We start from the raw sequence: 19,725 nt of genomic DNA on the forward strand, positions 1-19,725 counted from the left end.
CTTGTTTTGTGCTGCTGCCATGTTGTGTTGCTGCCATGTTGTGTTGTCATGTGTTTATGTAGTGTTGTGGTGTCTCTCTTTATGTAGTGTTGTGGCGTCTCTCTTTATGTAGTGTTGTGGCGTCTCTCTTTATGTAGTGTTGTGGCGTCTCTCTTTATGTAGTGTTGTGGCGTCTCTCTTTATGTAGTGTTGTGGCGTCTCTCTTTATGTAGTGTTGTGGTCTCTCTTTATGTAGTGTTGTGGTGTCTCTCTTTATGTAGTGTTGTGGTGTCTCTCTTTATGTAGTGTTGTGGTGTCTCTCTTTATGTAGTGTTGTGGTGTCTCTCTTTATGTAGTGTTGTGGTGTCCCTCTTTATGGAGTGTTGTGGTGTCCCTCTTTATGTAGTGTTGTGGTGTCTCTTATGTAGTGTTGTGGCGTCTCTCTTTATGTAGTGTTGTGGTGTCTCTCTTTATGTAGTGTTGTGGCGTCTCTCTTTATGTAGTGTTGTGGTGTCCCTCTTTATGGAGTGTTGTGGTGTCCCTCTATGTAGTGTTGTGGTGTCCCTCTATGTAGTGTTGTGGTGTCTCTCTTTATGTAGTGTTGTGGTGTCTCTCTTTATGTAGTGTTGTGGTGTCTCTCTTTATGTAGTGTTGTGGTGTCTCTCTTTATGTAGTGTTGTGGTGTCTCTCTTTATGTAGTGTTGTGGTGTCTCTCTTTATGTAGTGTTGTGGCGTCTCTCTTTATGTAGTGTTGTGGCGTCCCTCTTTATGTAGTGTTGTGGCGTCTCTCTTTATGTAGTGTTGTGGTGTCTCTCTTTATGTAGTGTTGTGGCGTCTCTCTTTATGTAGTGTTGTGGTGTCCCTCTTTATGTAGTGTTGTGGTGTCTCTTATGTAGTGTTGTGGCGTCTCTCTTTATGTAGTGTTGTGGTGTCTCTCTTTATGTAGTGTTTTGGTGTCTCTGATGTAGTGTTGTGGTGTCTCTCTTTATGTTGTGGTGTCTCTTTATGTAGTGTTGTGGTGTCTCTCTTTATGTAGTGTTGTGGTGTCTCTCTTTATGTAGTGTTGTGGTGTCCCTCTTTATGTAGTGTTGTGGCGTCTCTCTTTATGTAGTGTTGTGGTGTCCCTCTTTATGTAGTGTTGTGGCGTCTCTCTTTATGTAGTGTTGTGGTGTCTCTCTTTATGTAGTGTTGTGGCGTCTCTCTTTATGTAGTGTTGTGGTGTCTCTCTTTATGTAGTGTTGTGGCGTCTCTCTTTATGTAGTGTTGTGGTGTCTCTCTTTATGTAGTGTTGTGGTGTCTCTCTTTATGTAGTGTTGTGGTGTCCCTCTTTATGTAGTGTTGTGGCGTATCTCTTTATGTAGTGTTGTGGTGTCTCTCTTTATGTAGTGTTGTGGTGTCTCTCTTTATGTAGTGGTGTGGTGTCTCTCTTTATGTAGTGTTGTGGCGTCTCTCTTTATGTAGTGTTGGTGTCTCTCTTTATGTAGTGTTGTGGTGTCTCTCTTTATGTAGTGTTGTGGTGTCTCTTTTTATGTAGTGTTGTGGCGTCTCTCTTTATGTAGTGTTGTGGTGTCTCTTTATGTAGTGTTTTGGTGTCTTTTATGTAGTGTTGTGGCGTCTCTTATGTAGTGTTGTGGTGTCTCTTATGTAGTGTTGTGGCGTCTCTCTTTATGTAGTGTTGTGGTGTCTCTCTTTATGTAGTGTTGTGGCGTCTCTCTTTATGTAGTGTTGTGGCGTCTCTCTTTATGTAGTGTTGTGGTGTCCCTCTTTATGTAGTGTTGTGGCGTCTCTCTTTATGTAGTGTTGTGGTGTCTCTCTTTATGTAGTGTTGTGGCGTCTCTCTTTATGTAGTGTTGTGGTGTCTCTCTTTATGTAGTGTTGTGGCGTCTCTCTTTATGTAGTGTTGTGGTGTCTCTCTTTATGTAGTGTTGTGGCGTATCTCTTTATGTAGTGTTGTGGTGTCTCTCTTTATGTAGTGTTGTGGTGTCTCTCTTTATGTAGTGTTGTGGTGTCTCTCTTTATGTAGTGTTGTGGCGTCTCTCTTTATGTAGTGTTGTGGTGTCTCTCTTTATGTAGTGTTGTGGTGTCTCTCTTTATGTAGTGTTGTGGCGTCTCTCTTTATGTAGTGTTGTGGTGTCTCTCTTTATGTAGTGTTGTGGCGTCTCTCTTTATGTAGTGTTGTGGCGTCTCTCTTTATGTAGTGTTGTGGCGTCTCTCTTTATGTAGTGTTGTGGTGTCCCTCTTTATGTAGTGTTGTGGCGTCCCTCTTTATGTAGTGTTGTGGTGTCTCTCTTTATGTAGTGTTGTGGCGTCTCTCTTTATGTAGTGTTGTGGTGTCTCTCTTTATGTAGTGTTGTGGCGTCTCTCTTTATGTAGTGTTGTGGCGTCTCTCTTTATGTAGTGTTGTGGCGTCTCTCTTTATGTAGTGTTGTGGCGTCTCTCTTTATGTAGTGTTGTGGCGTCTCTCTTTATGTAGTGTTGTGGCGTCTCTCTTTATGTAGTGTTGTGGCGTCTCTTATGTAGTGTTGTGGCGTCTCTCTTTATGTAGTGTTGTGGCGTCTCTCTTTATGTAGTGTTGTGGTGTCTCTCTATGTAGTGTTGTGGCGTCTCTCTTTATGTAGTGTTGTGGTGTCTCTCTATGTAGTGTTGTGGCGTCTCTCTTTATGTAGTGTTGTGGTGTCTCTCTTTATGTAGTGTTGTGGCGTCTCTCTTTATGTAGTGTTGTGGCGTCTCTCTTTATGTAGTGTTGTGGCGTCTCTCTTTATGTAGTGTTGTGGTGTCCCTCTTTATGTAGTGTTGTGGCGTCTCTCTTTATGTAGTGTTGTGGTGTCTCTCTTTATGTAGTGTTGTGGCGTCTCTCTTTATGTAGTGTTGTGGTGTCTCTCTTTATGTAGTGTTGTGGCGTCTCTCTTTATGTAGTGTTGTGGCGTCTCTCTTTATGTAGTGTTGTGGTGTCCCTCTTTATGTAGTGTTGTGGTGTCTCTCTTTATGTAGTGTTGTGGTGTCTCTCTTTATGTAGTGTTGTGGCGTCTCTCTTTATGTAGTGTTGTGGCGTCTCTCTTTATGTAGTGTTGTGGCGTCTCTTATGTAGTGTTGTGGCGTCTCTCTTTATGTAGTGTTGTGGCGTCTCTCTTTATGTAGTGTTGTGGCGTCTCTCTTTATGTAGTGTTGTGGCGTCTCTCTTTATGTAGTGTTGTGGTGTCTCTCTATGTAGTGTTGTGGCGTCTCTCTTTATGTAGTGTTGTGGCGTCCCTCTTTATGTAGTGTTGTGGTGTCTCTCTTTATGTAGTGTTGTGGTGTCTCTCTTTATGTAGTGTTGTGGCGTCTCTCTTTATGTAGTGTTGTGGCGTCTCTCTTTATGTAGTGTTGTGCCGTCTCTCTTTATGTAGTGTTGTGCCGTCTCTCTTTATGTAGTGTTGTGGTGTCTCTCTTTATGTAGTGTTGTGGTGTCTCTCTTTATGTAGTGTTGTGGTGTCTCTTTATGTAGTGTTGTGGCGTCTCTCTTGTCGTGATGTGTGTTTTTGTCCTATATATACAGTCATGGCCAAAATTGTTGGCACCCCTGAAATTTTTCCAGAAAATGAAGTATTTCTCACAGAAAAGTATTGAAATTACACATGTTTTGCTATGCACATGTTTATTTCCTTTGTGTGTATTGGAATAACACAAAAAAAACAGGAAAAAAGCAAATTTGACATAATTTCACACAAAACTCAAAAAATGGGCCGGACAAAATGATTGGCACCCTTAACTTAATATTTAGTTGCACACCCTTTGGAAAAAATAACTGAAATCAGTCGCTTCCTATAACCATCAATAAGCTTCTTACACCTCTCACCCGGAATTTTGGACCACTCTTCTTTTGCAAACTGCTCCAGGTCTCTCATATTGGATGGGTGCCTTTTCCCAACAGCAATTTTAAGATCTCTCCACAGGTGTTCAATGGGATTAAGATCTGGACTCATTGCTGGCCACTTCAGAACTCTCCAGCGCTTTGTTGCCATCCATTTCTGGGTGCTTTTTGAAGTATGTTTGGGGTCATTGTCCTGCTGGAAGACCCATGATCTCGGACGCAAACCCAGCTTTCTGACACTGGGCCCTACATTGCGACCCAAAATCCTTTGGTAATCCTCAGATTTCATGATGCCTTGCACACAGTCAAGGCACCCAGTGCCAGAGGCAGCAAAACAACCCCAAAACATCTTTGAACCTCCACCATATTTGACTGTAGGTACTGTGTTCTTTTCTTTGAAGGCTTCATTACATTTTCGGTAAACAGTAGAACGATGTGCTTTACCAAAAAGCTCTATCTTGGTCTCATCTGTCCATAAGACGTTCTCCCAGAAGGAATTTGGCTTACTCATGTACATTTTGGCAAACTGTAGTCTTGCTTTTTTATGTCTCTGTGTCAGCAGTGGGGTCCTCCTGGGTCTCCTGCCATAGCGTTTCATTTCATTCAAATTTCGACGTATAGTTCGCGCTGACACTGATGCACCCTGAGCCTGCAGGACAGCTTGAATTTCTTTGGAACTTGTTTGGGGCTGCTTATCCACCATCCGGACTATCCTGCGTTGCAACCTTTCATCAATTTTTCTCTTCCGTCCACGTCCAGGGAGATTAGCTACAGTGCCATGGGTTGCAAACTTCTTGATCATGTTGCGCACTGTGGACAAAGGAACATCTAGATCTCTGGAGATGGACTTGTAACCTTGAGATTGTTGATATTTTTCCACAATTTTGGTTCTCAAGTCCTCAGACAGTTCTCTTTTCCTCTTTCTGTTCTCCATGCTTAGTGTGGCACACACAGAAACACAATGCAAAGACTGAGTCAACTTCTCTCCTTTATCTGCTTTCAGGTGTGATTTTTAGATTGCCCACACCTGTTACTTGCCCCAGGTGAGTTTAAAGGAGCATCACATGCTTGGAACAAACTTATTTATCCACAATTTTGAAAGGGTGCCAATAACTTTGTCCGGCCCATTTTTTTAGTTTTGTGTGAAATTATGTCAAATTTGCTTTTTTCCTGTTTTTTTTTGTGTTATTCCAATACACACAAAGGAAATAAACATGTGCATAGCAAAACATGTGTAATTTCAATACTTTTCTGTGAGAAATACTTCATTTTCTGGAAAAATTTCAGGGGTGCCAACAATTTTGGCCATGACTGTATTTATTTGTTTTCTAATCCCAGACCCCGTCACCACAGGAGGCCTTTTGGTAGGCCGTCATTGTAAATAAGAATTTGTTCTTAACTGACTTGCCTAGTTAAATACAGGGAGAGAGGGAGAGTTTTCTGGGTCTGTTAAATAAAGGGAGAATTTTCTGGGTCTGTTAAATGAAGGGAGAGAGGGGGAGTTTTCTGGGTCTGTTAAATGAGTTGCAGCATGTCTACATTTGCCTACCACTGCCCACGGAGAAGCAGAGGGGTCATGGGTAATTTATTATACTTTTTAGTGGAAGAGACCAACGGGTGGATGGCTGGAGTAGGCCTGATACCAGCAAAAGCTAGCAATGGAGTATTTAGTTGTTATACTTATCAAAAAGCTATAAACCAACAGACTAGCTAAGCCAATTGGTAAATAGTTGAGCTGATTTAGATGAGATTATGCTGCCCCCCGTGCACCAGAGGCCTGCTCCAGGTCTTTCTTCATTGGTAGGGCACATAGCCTCCCCAAAATGTCTGTGTCAAAATGATGCATTGAAACAAATCAAGGCCAATTTTCAGTCTTAGTGCTAAAGGGCCTACCGCTCCGCCTGTGCAAAGGTAGATATGGGTGAAACGCTGCCAGCCAGGCACACAGCAGTTTATCCATGGATGAATATACAGACACTGACATATATACAACCTTAGTGAGAAGTAGTTAATGACTGGCTGCTTTAAGAATACGTCATGAACTAGGCAGGCAGCCACACATCTGATGCCAATGGTCTGATTAAACAGCACACTGATTCACACACACACACACACACACCATTTTGATGTCATGGATGGTCAGCCTGAGATTGGCTGAGTTTCCCCAGTTCCTATCCCTCAGATCTTAACCAAAACAAGTGGCGGGGTGCCTGTTTTGTTGTCTGAATCCCAGATTGCTTCTTTAACATGTGTATTCAGTATTTGTAGCCTGTGTGAATCAAATGCCAAACCCTGGTGTGACTAACACTGAGCTCCAACCCACTGAGCCAATGGAATAGCTTCTTCACTCTGCCCTGAGATGCTCTCTGCAGTTTATATGTTAATGAATGCATCGAATTAACATGAAATGTCAGCGCTCCTCTTTCTCCCCTCTCTCTCTGACAGGTTTACTCTGTGTGACCCCTAATGCGTCTTCACTGTAACGGGGCAGTGTGCTAAATGGCACCCTATTCCCTTTATAGTGCTCTACTGTTGACCAAGGCCCTGTGGGCTGTTCTGGCTCGGACAATGGTTACTTATATAGGGAATAGGGTGTCATTTGGGACGAACCCTTTAACATGTCTTAACTGTCAAATGTCTCTTTTCTTTCTCTCTCCTTATCTTTTTCTCTCTCTCGCTCTCTCTCTCTGTCTCGCTCTCTCTTTCTGTCTCGCTCTCTCTTTCTGTCTCGCTCGCTCGCTCTCTCTGTCTCTGTCTCTGTCTCTGTCTCTCTCTCTGTCTCTGTCTGTATCTGTCTGTCTCTGTCTATCTCTCTCAGGTGAATCCATGAAGCAGGCATCAGGAGAGTTTGCGGAGGACCCGTGTTCCTCGGTCAAGAGGGGTAACATGGTCCGTGCCGCCAGGGCCCTCCTCTCTGCTGTCACTCACCTGCTGGTGCTGGCCGACATGTCTGACGTCTACAAGCTGCTGCTGCAACTCAAACTGGTGAGACACACACACACACACACACACACACACACACACACACACACACACACACACACACACACACACACACACACACACACACACACACACACACACACACACACACACACACACACACACACACACACACACACACACACACACACACACACACACACACACACACACACACACACACACACACACACACACATCACACACACACACACACACACACACACACACACACACACACACACACACACACACACACACACACACACACACACACACACACAGACACACATACACACACACGGAGTAACACACACACACACACACACACGGAGTAACGCCCACATGGAGAGAGACGCACACATAGATGCACACGGTGAGAGACTGAACCATTGTTAACTTGCAGCTCAGTCTTCATCTCTCTGGCTTGGAGTTACATCTCGAGGTAGCTGGTCATGCACCTTACACTGTAGACAGGATAGAGGAGCCAATATGACTGAACTTCCATATAGCTGAAGGAAAACTATTTAGCTAGCTTATGAACAACTTAAATGTTCAATTCTTTATTCCTTCGGAAAGAAATAAATATAAATCATGACCTTTTTAAAATAAGGTTTTAAAAGAAAGCAACACAAGTCTAGTTATTCAGCCATTTTTGTAGGTAAATAGTTTGCTTGACTCAAACTTCCGTTCTGGTGTCTTCGCTAAAGGCCTACATTTCAAACAAGGTCTTCTGTGTTTGTCGATCTCTTCACCTGTACTTCAGTTGTTTATTGCTTTGAAAATGTAACTAAATCCTGACCTTTAACAAGGAGGCCACACACCTCCAGTCAACCGAGACGAACCTTGCTGTTTATCATCTATCACAGCCTTAGTCCCAAATGGCTTCCTATTCTCTATTTAGTACACTACTTTTCACCAGGGCCTATAGGGGAATAGGGTGCCATTTGGGACGCGGACTTCAGAACACTATCTCTGTCAGTGAGTAACCTGTTCTGATGTAATTACACCGACACAGCCAGACGGTGAGGTCTTTGTGTCAAACAACGTCAACAATGAAGTGGAGTCACTTTTTTTTACAGCCAGGTTCTAAAATGGCCGACATCTGTCATTCTTCAAGCTCAGACAGGACAGCAGGTTGAAAAGGAAATGACTAGGGCCTCTATGGACTTCCGGGTGTAGATCTAGGATCAGCTTTGCCTTTTTAAAATCATAATATTATATGGTCAGCTAGATCTGCACTCATACTCTGAGGCCGCTACAGACATGCTATGATTAACTTGTGAAACCAAGCAGAAAGAGATTTGCTAGAAAAGCACTACGTTCTACTCTTGATGGTAGAAAGCCTCCACAGCTATGTGTGATATGGCCTCGTGGGCTCGGCCCCACCCTGTGTTCTAGTTGGTTATTTTAAAAACGTTCCCATACTGGCTCTTAACATTGAGTTTTTCCACTTTACCTTATCTTATCATGGCTCTGTTTATAGCCCACCACTTCACTGGGTTAGTGCCTTCCAGATATTTGCACTGTGTCCCAAATGGCAACGCGTTCCCTATGTAGTGCCTATTCCACATGGGCCCTGGTCAAAATAAGTGCACTATATAGGGATTAGGGTGCCGTTTAAGACACATCCGGACTGAGGCAGTGCTCTTGCTGTAACTGAGGCTCTGAGCTCTTCTCTCGGGTAGCAGTGAAGTCAGAGACACTGGCCACCCTGTGGCGTCGTGTTGGTGTCCGAGAGAGACGAGGCCCTGGCACGCTCTGGACACTGGCCACCCTGTGGCGTCGTGTTGGTGTCCGAGAGAGACGAGGCCCTGGCACGCTCTGGACACTGGCCACCCTGTGGCGTCGTGTTGGTGTCCGAGAGAGACGAGGCCCTGGGACGCTCTGGACACTGGCCACCCTGTGGCGTCGTGTTGGTGTCCGAGAGAGACGAGGCCCTGGTGGCGTCGTGTTGGTGTTGCCAGCCTGCCAGCCAACTGCAGGAGACTGAGATGATGGCTCTTTCTGCATTCCAGATAGTGTGTGGCCCAAATGGCACCCTATTCCCTATGAAGTGCACTACTTTTGACCACGACCCATAGGGAATAGGGTACCATTTGGGCCTCAATAATATAGACTACAGCTAGCCTAGCCTCTGGCCTCAATAATATAGACTACAGCTAGCCTCTGGTCTCAATAATATAGACTACAGCTAGCCTCTGGCCTCAATAATATAGACTACAGCTAGCCTCTGGCCTCAATAATATAGACTACAGCTAGCCTCTGGCCTCAATAATATAGACTACAGCTAGCCTCTGGCCTCAATATAGACTACAGCTAGCCTCTGGCCTCAATAATATAGACTACAGCCAGCCTAGCCTCTGGCCTCAATAATATAGACTACAGCTAGCCTAGCCTCTGGCCTCAATAATATAGACTACAGCCAGCCTCTGGCCTCAATAATATAGACTACAGCTAGCCTCTGGCCTCAATAATATAGACTACAGCTAGACTCTGGCCTCAATAATATAGACTACAGCTAGACTCTGGCCTCAATAATATAGACTACAGCTAGCCTCTGGCCTCAATAATATAGACTACAGCCAGCCTCTGGCCTCAATAATATAGACTACAGCTACCCTCTGGCCTCAATAATATAGACTACAGCTAGCCTCTGGCCTCAATAATATAGACTACAGCTAGCCTCTGGCCTCAATAATATAGACTACAGCTAGCCTCTGGCCTCAATATAGACTACAGCTAGCCTCTGGCCTCAATAATATAGACTACAGCTAGCCTCTGGCCTCAATAATATAGACTACAGCTACCCTCTGGCCTCAATATAGACTACAGCTAGCCTCTGGCCTCAATAATATAGACTACAGCTAGCCTCTGGCCTCAATAATATAGACTACAGCTAGCCTAGCCTCTGGCCTCAATAATGTCAGAGCCTTTTAGACATGAGTTTATTGATGGGATTTCAGTTCTCAACCTGGGTTTGGCTACAGCCGAGTCCCAAATGGCACCCTATTCCCTACATAGTGCACTAATGTTGACCAGAGCCCATAGGATAGGGACCCGGCCTAGAGCTACTGTATAAGGCCACAGCGCCTCTCTCTCGCTCTGTGTGAAAAGGAAAGCAAGCTATCACATGTTGTTAACATGTGGCCTAGACTCGTACAGAAGGGCAGGCAATTCACCAGCTGTGCTCTCTAGGCAGAGGGACACAGACTACTACCCGGGAACTACAGATAAAAAAAACACCTTTTTGTTTTGGATACATGATCTGGCACATGGTGAAGTAAAGACTCAATGTGCTACATCCCAAATTGCACCCTATTATTTATGTAGTACACTATATAGGGAATAGGGTGCCGTTTGTGACTGATAACAATTGACTGACTACAGGAGGAATAAGTTGATATGTAACTTTCTATTACTAAAGGGTTAAGGTTAGAGACATACTAACCCTTTCTATTCTTCTTCCTCTCAATTCCCTCCATAAATGTACATGGGAGTTCCTTTTTTCCTTTGCAATATTAACAAAGCCCAACCTTGAACGCTAGGTAGACTACTGTAAACATGTGCATTTTACGCTGATATAGCTAGTGTACTTTTTATGGTAAAGATTGAGGGCAAACAGTTTTTCTGTTGTAGCAGCTATTGAATCATTTAGCATATACTGCAGTCTAGGCGCTGGTCTTTAATGGACTGTTGAGTGGAGGGGAGGCATGTTGACTGTGTTGGCAGCTCACGGAAAGAACAGCCTTCCCAGCACAGATTTGTTCTGAGTCCAAAATGGTACCCTTTTCCATATAGTGCAATACTTTTGAACAGAGCCCTAAGGGCCTAGAGTGCACAAACCTATGGGTCCTGGTCAAAGTAGTGCACTATATAGGGGATAGGGTGCCATTTTATTCCAGAACCCTGTATGTGAAATGCAGGCTAGGATCTGTATATAAGGAGCTGAATGACTTGTGTGAGCATTGAACATGAATGTTGATCCTGCTGTTCTCCAGAGTACATTTCAATTGTGCCGTTCAAAACCTGCTGCTGACATTATCAAATAATGAGAGAATTGGTTTCTCTTCGTCCTTCCAGCTCTATCTCTCTCAGCACTCGTCCTTCCAGCTCTATCTCTCTCAGCACTCGTCCTTCCAGCTCTATCTCTCTCAGCACTCGTCCTTCCAGCTCTATCTCTCTCAGCACTCGTCCTTCCAGCTCTATCTCTCTCAGCACTCGTCCTTCCAGCTCTATCTCTCTCAGCACTCGTCCTTCCAGCTCTATCTCTCTCGGCACTCGTCCTTCCAGCTCTATCTCTCTCGGCACTCGTCCTTCCAGCTCTATCTCTCTCAGCACTCGTCCTTCCAGCTCTATCTCTCTCGGCACTCGTCCTTCCAGCTCTATCTCTCTCGGCACTCGTCCTTCCAGCTCTATCTCTCTCGGCACTTGTCCTTCCAGCTTTATCTCTCTCGGCACTCGTCCTTCCAGCTCTATCTCTCTCAGCACTCGTCCTTCCAGCTCTATCTCTCTCAGCACTCGTCCTTCCAGCTCTATCTCTCTCGGCACTCGTCCTTCCAGCTCTATCTCTCTCGGCACTCGTCCTTCCAGCTCTATCTCTCTCGGCACTCGTCCTTCCAGCTCTATCTCTCTCGGCGCTCGTCCTTCCAGCTCTATCTCTCTCTCTCAGCACTCATCTTTCGAGCATCTCTCAGAGAAATTCTCCTATTGCTGATATGTGTGAATGTTTTAATATATTCAACATTTCACATGCCAGAGATGAAGGATTATTTGAGGGGGGAGGGGGGGCATTTCCTGCAATCTAGAGCAAAAAATACTCAAGCGTGTGGTGCCTGGCCTTAAATGATGACAAATAAAGTAAATCAATAATTAAATATCAACCTTCTTTTTTCATAGTGGTGCAGCCAGTCCACAAGGTAACGCAGCACCCCTCCTTATATTATTTGGGGAGAACCCTGCCTATGTTCCTATCTAAACCAGGTGTGTTCCTCTGTAACCCCTCTAGGTGGAGGAGAACCTGGTGAAGGTCCGAAACGCTGGAACAGAGCAGGACCTGGGCATCCAGTACAAGGCCCTGAAACCAGAAGTGGACAAACTCAACATGATGGCTGCCAAGAGACAGCAGGTATGTACTGGACTGTCTGATGGGGAGGAGAGGGTCAGGGAGGAAGGTTGGGGTGTGAGATGGCTGCCAAGAGACAGCAGGTATGTACTGGACTGTCTGATGGGGAGGAGAGGGGCAGGGAGGAAGGTTGGGGTGTGAGATGGCTGCCAAGAGACTGCAGTCAGGTCCGTACCCTGGGAGGTTTCTGGGTTGGAGAGGGGGAGAGGATGACCGTTGGGGTAGGTGAGGGACGGGGGAGAGGGAGCGTGGGTGTTAAGGAAGGTGGGGGATTGAGAGGGATGGTGAGAGGAAGGAGATGGTGTGACACAGGGTGGAGAGATGTAGCGAGGGAGTGGGAGACGAGAGGGAGAGCAACATCGGAGAGAGATGTTATTAGGTTGCTTAGCTACTGAGGCCCTGTTTCCACTACGAGAGATGGAGTCTGAGGAGCGGAGTGGCTTAGCTGCCGAGGCCCTGTTTCCACTACGAGAGATGGAGTCTGAGGAGCGGAGTGGCTTAGCTGCTGAGGCCCTGTTTCCACTACGAGAGATGGAGTCTGAGGAGCGGAGTGGCTTAGCTGCTGAGGCCCTGTTTCCACTACGAGAGATGGAGTCTGAGGAGCGGAGTGGCTTAGCTACTGAGGCCCTGTTTCCACTACGAGAGATGGAGTCTGAGCAGCGGAGTGGCTTAGCTACTGAGGCCCTGTTTCCACTACGAGAGATGGAGTCTGAGCAGCGGAGTGGCTTAGCTGCCGAGGCCCTGTTTCCACTACGAGAGATGGAGTCTGAGCAGCGGAGTGGCCAAAGAGATTTCTACTTTTCCCTTCACATTACTGCCTTGCCTTTCGCTGTGGCTGGCAACGCGACGTTCTTGGTCCGCAGCTCAGATTTACTGTAAATATCACAGTACCCACTAGCCAAGCTATTTAACAATCCGAAAAACTTTTACACTAAAAACATATTACAATATTGAATAATGCAACCAAACCATATTACACTCTTAAATAATGCAACGATCCACAGGCAGACAAAGGGTTTATTTTCTTGTCCGTACGTATTAAATTAGCTGACAATAAACAGCAAAACTACTGCTAGCTAACAACCATGCTTCATGATCAGGCAACGTTAGCATAATCAATCATTTAATGTTTACCCCTCCCATACGAATATAAAAGTACAATAACGTTATCATTAGTGTCATGAATATTATAATATAGGCTACACGGCTAGGTGTAACGTTAGCTAGCTAAACAAAATAATTTCTGCTTCCTCACATAAACGTGCTGGCTAGCTGAATGTTTAGCTGAACCATAGCTAGATATGACCTCTTAGGTTTACACTAGCTACCGTGTTAGTCACCTTCGAATAAACCAGGCTTAATTTCGTCAATATGGAAGTCATTGAGGTAAAAGCAAATTGCGATTTCAAAATGTTGATAATTCCCTGTGGAGTGGCTTCTTGCCTGGACCTCGTGGCTAAGTGCAGTCAAGTAAAAAATAAAAGCACAGATTTAAAGCTACAGAGAACATGTCAGAATGTAACCGGCTGTTACTACAATTACAGGTAAAAACTCAAAACCACTCCAAAATAAGGAAAATGTCTGTACATTTCAGCTGTTTTCAAAAAACATTGCTATGCTATTACAACATTTTTACAGTAAGAGTGTTGTGCTTAGAGGGGGAGTGTTGTGCTTAGAGGGGGAGTGTTGTGCTTAGAGGGGGAGTGTTGTGCTTAGAGGGGGAGTGTTGTGCTTAGAGGGGGAGTGTTGTGCTTAGAGGGGGAGTGTTGTGCTTAGAGGGGGAGTGTTGTGCTTAGAGGGGGGGTGTTGTGCTTAGAGGGGGGGTGTTGTGCTTAGAGGGGGGAGTGTTGTGCTTAGAGGGGGAGTGTTGTGCTTAGAGGGGGAGTGTTGTGCTTAGAGGGGGTGTTAGAAGCTTAGAGGGGGGTGTTGTGCTTAGAGGGGGGGTGTTGTGCTTAGAGGGGGGGGTGTTGTGCTTAGAGGGGAGTGTTGTGCTTAGAGGGGGAGTAGTTTAGAGGGGGAGTGTTGTGCTTAGAGGGGGAGTGTTGTGCTTAGAGGGGGAGTGTTTGCTTAGAGGGGGAGTGTTGTGCTTAGAGGGGGAGTGTTGTGCTTAGAGGGGGAGTGTTGTGCTTAGAGGGGGGAGTGTTGTGCTTAGAGGGGGAGTGTTGTGCTTAGAGGGGGAGTGTTGTGCTTAGAGGGGGGAGTGTTGTGCTTAGAGGGGGAGTGTTGTGCTTAGAGGGGGAGTGTTGTGCTTAGAGGGGGAGTGTTGTGCTTAGAGGGGGAGTGTTGTGCTTAGAGGGGGAGTGTTGTGCTTAGAGGGGGGGAGTTGTGCTTAGAGGGGGAGTGTTGTGCTTAGAGGGGGAGTGTTGTGCTTAGAGGGGGAGTGTTGTGCTTAGAGGGGGGAGTGTTGTGCTTAGAGGGGGAGTGTTGTGCTTAGAGGGGGAGTGTTGTGCTTAGAGGGGAGTGTTGTGCTTAGAGGGGGAGTGTTGTGCTTAGAGGGGGAGTGTTGTGCTTAGAGGGGGAGTGTTGTGCTTAGAGGGGGAGTGTTGTGCTTAGAGGGGGAGTGTTGTGCTTAGAGGGGGAGTGTTGTGCTTAGAGGGGGGGTGTTGTGCTTAGAGGGGGGGGTGTTGTGCTTAGGAGGGGGTGTTGTGCTTAGAGGGGGGGTGTTGTGCTTAGAGGGGGTGTTGTGCTTAGAGGGGGTGTTGTGCTTAGAGGGGGTGTTGTGCTTAGAGGGGGGTGTTGTGCTTAGAGGGGGGGTGTTGTGCTTAGAGGGGGTGTTGTGCTTAGAGGGGGGTGTTGTGCTTAGAGGGGGGTGTTGTGCTTAGAGGGGGAGTGTTGTGAGGCTTAGAGGGGGGTGTTGTGCTTAGAGGGGGTGTTGTGCTTAGAGGGGGGTGTTGTGCTTAGAGGGGGGTGTTGTGCTTAGAGGGGGGTGTTGTGCTTAGAGGGGGAGTGTTGTGCTTAGAGGGGGGTAGTTGCTTAGAGGGGGAGTGTTGTGCTTAGAGGGGGAGTGTTGTGCTTAGAGGGGGGAGTGTTGTGCTTAGAGGGGGAGTGTTGTGCTTAGAGGGGGAGTGTTGTGCTTAGAGGGGGAGTGTTGTGCTTAGAGGGGGAGTGTTGTGCTTAGAGGGGGGGTGTTGTGCTTAGAGGGGGAGTGTTGTGCTTAGAGGGGGAGTGTTGTGCTTAGAGGGGGAGTGTTGTGCTTAGAGGGGGAGTGTTGTGCTTAGATGGGGGAGTGTTGTGCTTAGAGGGGGGAGTGTGGTGCTTAGAGGGGGGAGTGTTGTGCTTAGATGGGGGAGTGTTGTGCTTAGATGGGGGAGTGTTGTGCTTAGAGGGGGAGTGTTGTGCTTAGAGGGGGGGTGTGGTGCTTAGAGGGGGAGTGTTGTGCTTAGAGGGGGAGTGTTGTGCTTAGATGGGGGAGTGTTGTGCTTAGATGGGGGAGTGTGGTGCTTAGAGGGGGGAGTGTTGTGCTTAGATGGGGGGAGTGTTGTGCTTAGATGGGGGAGTGTGGTGCTTAGAGGGGGAGTGTGGTGCTTAGAGGGGGAGTGTTGTGCTTAGAGGGGGGGTGTTGTGCTTAGATGGGGGAGTGTTGTGCTTAGAGGGGGAGTGTTGTGCTTAGATGGGGGAGTGTGGTGCTTAGAGGGGGAGGGGAGTGTTGTGCTTAGAGGGGGAGTGTTGTGCTTAGATGGGGGAGTGTTGTGCTTAGATGGGGGAGTGTTGTGCTTAGATGGGGGAGTGTTGTGCTTAGATGGGGGAGTGTTGTGCTTAGATGGGGGAGTGTTGTGCTTAGATGGGGGAGTGTTGTGCTCTTCCTCCGGAGGTAACGTTCCAGACGTGACAAGTTTACATTGCAGTATAAGTGTAGCAGAGGGAATGGGTCTCCGTCATGTAATAGGATGAGTGGCGTCACTAGGCTGTTCAGACGCAGGCAGGCAGGCAGGCAGGCAGGCAGGCAGGCAGGCAGGCAGGCAGGCAGGCAGGCAGGCAGGCTAATATAAACTTGAGATCCACCAATCTGTATGCGATTCCTCCTGCTGTGTGAACACGGCCGTACGCTCGTGTGTGAGGCGGAGGACGATGGTGATTTCCTTTGTGTCAACGGCTTCCTTTTCCAAGCCTTTCAGTTTATTCTGCCTAATCCATGGCTGCATTTTAAATGCACCCTATTCCCTATATAGTGCACTTTTGACTAGTGCCTGTAGGGCCTATAGTGCCCTATATAGGGAATAGGGTGTAATTTGGGAGGCAGCGGTCTGTGCTGTCTCTCCCTTCTATAAAAAAACATAATAACGCTGGGAGCCAGTAGCACAGAGCTGTACGGAGCTGTACGGCAGGGCCATGCATTAGGGCTGTACGGCAGGGCCATGCATTAGGGCTGTACGGCAGGGCCATGCATTAGGGCTGTACGGCAGGGCCATGCATTAGGGCTGTACGGCAGGGCCATGCATTAGGGCTGTACGGCAGGGCCATGCATTAGGGCTGTACGGCAGGGCCATGCATTAGGGCTGTACGGCAGGGCCATGCATTAGGGCTGTACGGCAGGGCCATGCATTAGGGCTGTACGGGGCAGGGCCATGCATTAGGGCTGTACGGCAGGGCCATGCATTAGGGCTGTACGGCAGGGCCATGCATTAGGGCTGTACGGCAGGGCCATGCATTAGGGCTGTACGGCAGGGCCATGCATTAGGGCTGTACGGCAGGGCCATGCATTAGGGCTGTACGGCAGGGCCATGCATTAGGGCTGTACGGCAGGGCCATGCATTAGGGCTGTACGCGGCAGGGCCATGCATTAGGGCTGTACGGCAGGGCCATGCATTAGGGCTGTACGGCAGGGCCATGCATTAGGGCTGTACGGCAGGGCCATGCATTAGGGCTGTACGGCAGGGCCATGCATTAGGGCTGTACGGCAGGGCCATGCATTAGGGCTGTACGGCAGGGCCATGCATTAGGGGCTGTACGGCAGGGCCATGCATTAGGGCTGTACGGCAGGGCCATGCATTAGGGCTGTACGGCAGGGCCATGCATTAGGGCTGTACGGCAGGGCCATGCATTAGGGCTGTACGGCAGGGCCATGCATTAGGGCTGTACGGCAGGGCCATGCATTAGGGGCTGTACGGCAGGGCCATGCATTAGGGCTGTACGGCAGGGCCATGCATTAGGGCTGTACGGCAGGGCCATGCATTAGGGCTGTACGGCAGGGCCATGCATTAGGGCTGTACGGCAGGGCCATGCATTAGGGCTGTACGGCAGGGCCATGCATTAGGGCTGTACGGCAGGGCCATGCATTAGGGCTGTACGGCAGGGCCATGCATTAGGGCTGTACGGCAGGGCCATGCATTAGGGCTGTACGGCAGGGCCATGCATTAGGGCTGTACGGCAGGGCCATGCATTAGGGCTGTACGGCAGGGCCATGCATTAGGGCTGTACGGCAGGGCCATGCATTAGGGCTGTACGGCAGGGCCATGCATTAGGGCTGTACGGCAGGGCCATGCATTAGGGCTGTACGGCAGGGCCATGCATTAGGGCTGTACGGCAGGGCCATGCATTAGGGCTGTACGGCAGGGCCATGCATTAGGGCTGTACGGCAGGGCCATGCATTAGGGCTGTACGGCAGGGCCATGCATTAGGGCTGTACGGCAGGGCCATGCATTAGGGCAGTACGGCAGGGCCATGCATTAGGGCAGTATGGCAGGACCTATTGGAATGGGCTGGTTAATGACTGTGCCGTATCACCACAGGGGAATGACAGACAGGCAGAAAGGAGAGTAGAAGTCGCTAAGGCAATGTAATGTTTCCAAATGGTATAATAATAATAATAATACTGTTGTCTCTCCCTCTCTGTAGGAGTTGAAGGATGTTCACCATAAGGATCAGATGGCGGCTGCCCGCGGTGTTCTCCAGAGGAACATTCCCATGCTCTACACCGCCTCACGCGCCTGCCTCCAACACCCGGACGTGGCCGCATACAAGGTCTGTAATGTTTATAGCGGCTGCGGCCCACGTGGCACCCTGTTCCCTATAGTGAGCTGAATTTGGACCAAAGCCATATGTGCGACATGAAGGGAATACACTGCCATTTGGGACATAACAATGTTTTGTAACTTTTGTCCTGTCTTTTTTAAAATAATTTAGATGTTTGTTTTACCATTGAGGACCACATTATGGCTCACTAAGTGGTCCTTGAAACTGTTTTTAATGAATGCTTTCAAGAGCTATTCCTCTGGGAGGAAATTAGAATAGATTGAACTTACCACATTTCATTACATACAGAATCTTAAAGCACTTCAAAGCCACATCTTCTTGACGTATTATCTTTTAGTTCCCCCTAAATAACATTGAGTTTAATTCCATTCTCCAGGCGAACCGTGACCTGATCTACAAGCAGCTTCAGCAAGCTGTCTCCGGCATCTCTAATGCTGCCCAGGCCACCGCCTCAGATGATGCTGCCTTCAACCATCCTGCCGGGGGAGGAGAGCTGGCCTACGCGCTCAACAACTTTGACGTAAGTCTAGGGGAGATTGGATGGGGGGGGGGGAGAGCTGGCCTACGCTCTCAACAACTTTGACGTAAGTCTAGTCCCCCACTATAGTGGAGTGTAGGAAAGGAGGGGGAGGGATGGGTTCAAATCAAATAAAACATATGCCCTACTCTGGGGTCCTCTACCCTGTCTTATGTTCCTATCCATCTTCCCTCCATGACCACTGATCTAGACATATTGGGATGATATGCCTTGGGTGGCTTCCTTTCCTCTTATCTCCTTTCCTTGGTGTGTACTGATCTGATAACGCTGGACAATGGCAAAAAAACAAATGCAATGTTTGTGTAAAGCAGGTAGGCCACTCCCCCCCACAAAAACCGTTACCATGACATTATTCTGATCTGTGTTCTATTTACCAACTAACTCGGACAGAGGCAGTGTCCCAAATGTCACCCTATTCCCTATATAGTGCACTACTTTTGACCATGGCCTATAGTGCAGTCTATAGGGAATAGGGTTCCACTTGGACACAACCAGAGCAGTGTCTGTTCTTGACTGTAGCGTTTTGGCTTTCGGAGCACATTGTGTTTTTCATACAGAGATAACATACATTTAGAATTCCCTCCCTTTTCCCCCTCCCAGTGTCTCTCATTAAATATTGCCATTCCATACAGCCCAGTGTAGTGATTCCTCCATCACAATGGTATCAGCTAGTCCTCATCTCTACCCCTCATGTTGCTGTGGAGAACTAAAGCATCAACTACAACAGAACACATCAGAGCCTCCATTTTGCATCCCAAATGACACCCTACTCCCTACATAATGCATTACTTTTGACCAGGGCCCATAGGGAATCCCATAGGGCTCTGGTCAAAAGTAGTGCCCTATGTAGGGAGTAGGGTGCTATTTGGGAGGCAGGGAGGGAACAGGGCCCAGCCTGTGAGGGGATGTTACCACTGTAGTGACCTGTACGCTCTCGTTGGCTGGCCCTCACTACATATTTGTCGCCAAACCCACTGGCTCCAGGTCATCTATAAATCACTGCTAGGCAAATCCCCGCCTTATCTTAGCTCATTGGTCACCATAGCAACACCCACCCGTAGTATGCGCTCCAGCAGGTATATCTCACTGGTCATCCCCAAAGCCAACACCTCCTTTGGCCGCCATTCCTTCCAGTTCTCTGCTGCCAATGACTGGAACGAACTGCAAAAATCTCTGAAGCTGGAGACTCTTATTCTCCCTCACTAACTTTAAGCATCAGTTGTCAGAGCAGCTTACCGATCACTGCACCTGTACACAGCCCATCTGTAATTAGCCCAC

General features: G+C 47.7%; 1 protein-coding gene across 4 annotated transcripts in view; it reads left to right on the forward strand.

Annotated features, from left to right (window-relative positions):
• LOC121538402 (catenin alpha-1) overlaps positions 1-19,725 on the forward strand; it is a 245,773-nt gene that overhangs the window by 21,804 nt on the left and 204,244 nt on the right. For 2 of the 4 annotated variants that reach the window (XM_045212270.1, XM_045212269.1), the window contains exons 4-7: positions 6,648-6,814; positions 11,820-11,939; positions 17,772-17,897; positions 18,286-18,429. In XM_045212270.1, the coding sequence (XP_045068205.1) occupies positions 6,648-6,814; positions 11,820-11,939; positions 17,772-17,897; positions 18,286-18,429 (557 nt within the window). Of the gene's footprint in view, positions 1-6,647; positions 6,815-11,819; positions 11,940-12,003; positions 12,020-17,771; positions 17,898-18,285; positions 18,430-18,460; positions 18,494-19,725 lie in introns of those variants that run through there. The other 2 variants (XM_045212271.1, XM_041846378.2) reach the window with 2 other exon arrangements.

This window comes from Coregonus clupeaformis, unplaced genomic scaffold (genome assembly GCF_020615455.1).
Source record: "Coregonus clupeaformis isolate EN_2021a unplaced genomic scaffold, ASM2061545v1 scaf0004, whole genome shotgun sequence".
Lineage (NCBI taxonomy): Eukaryota > Metazoa > Chordata > Actinopteri > Salmoniformes > Salmonidae > Coregonus > Coregonus clupeaformis.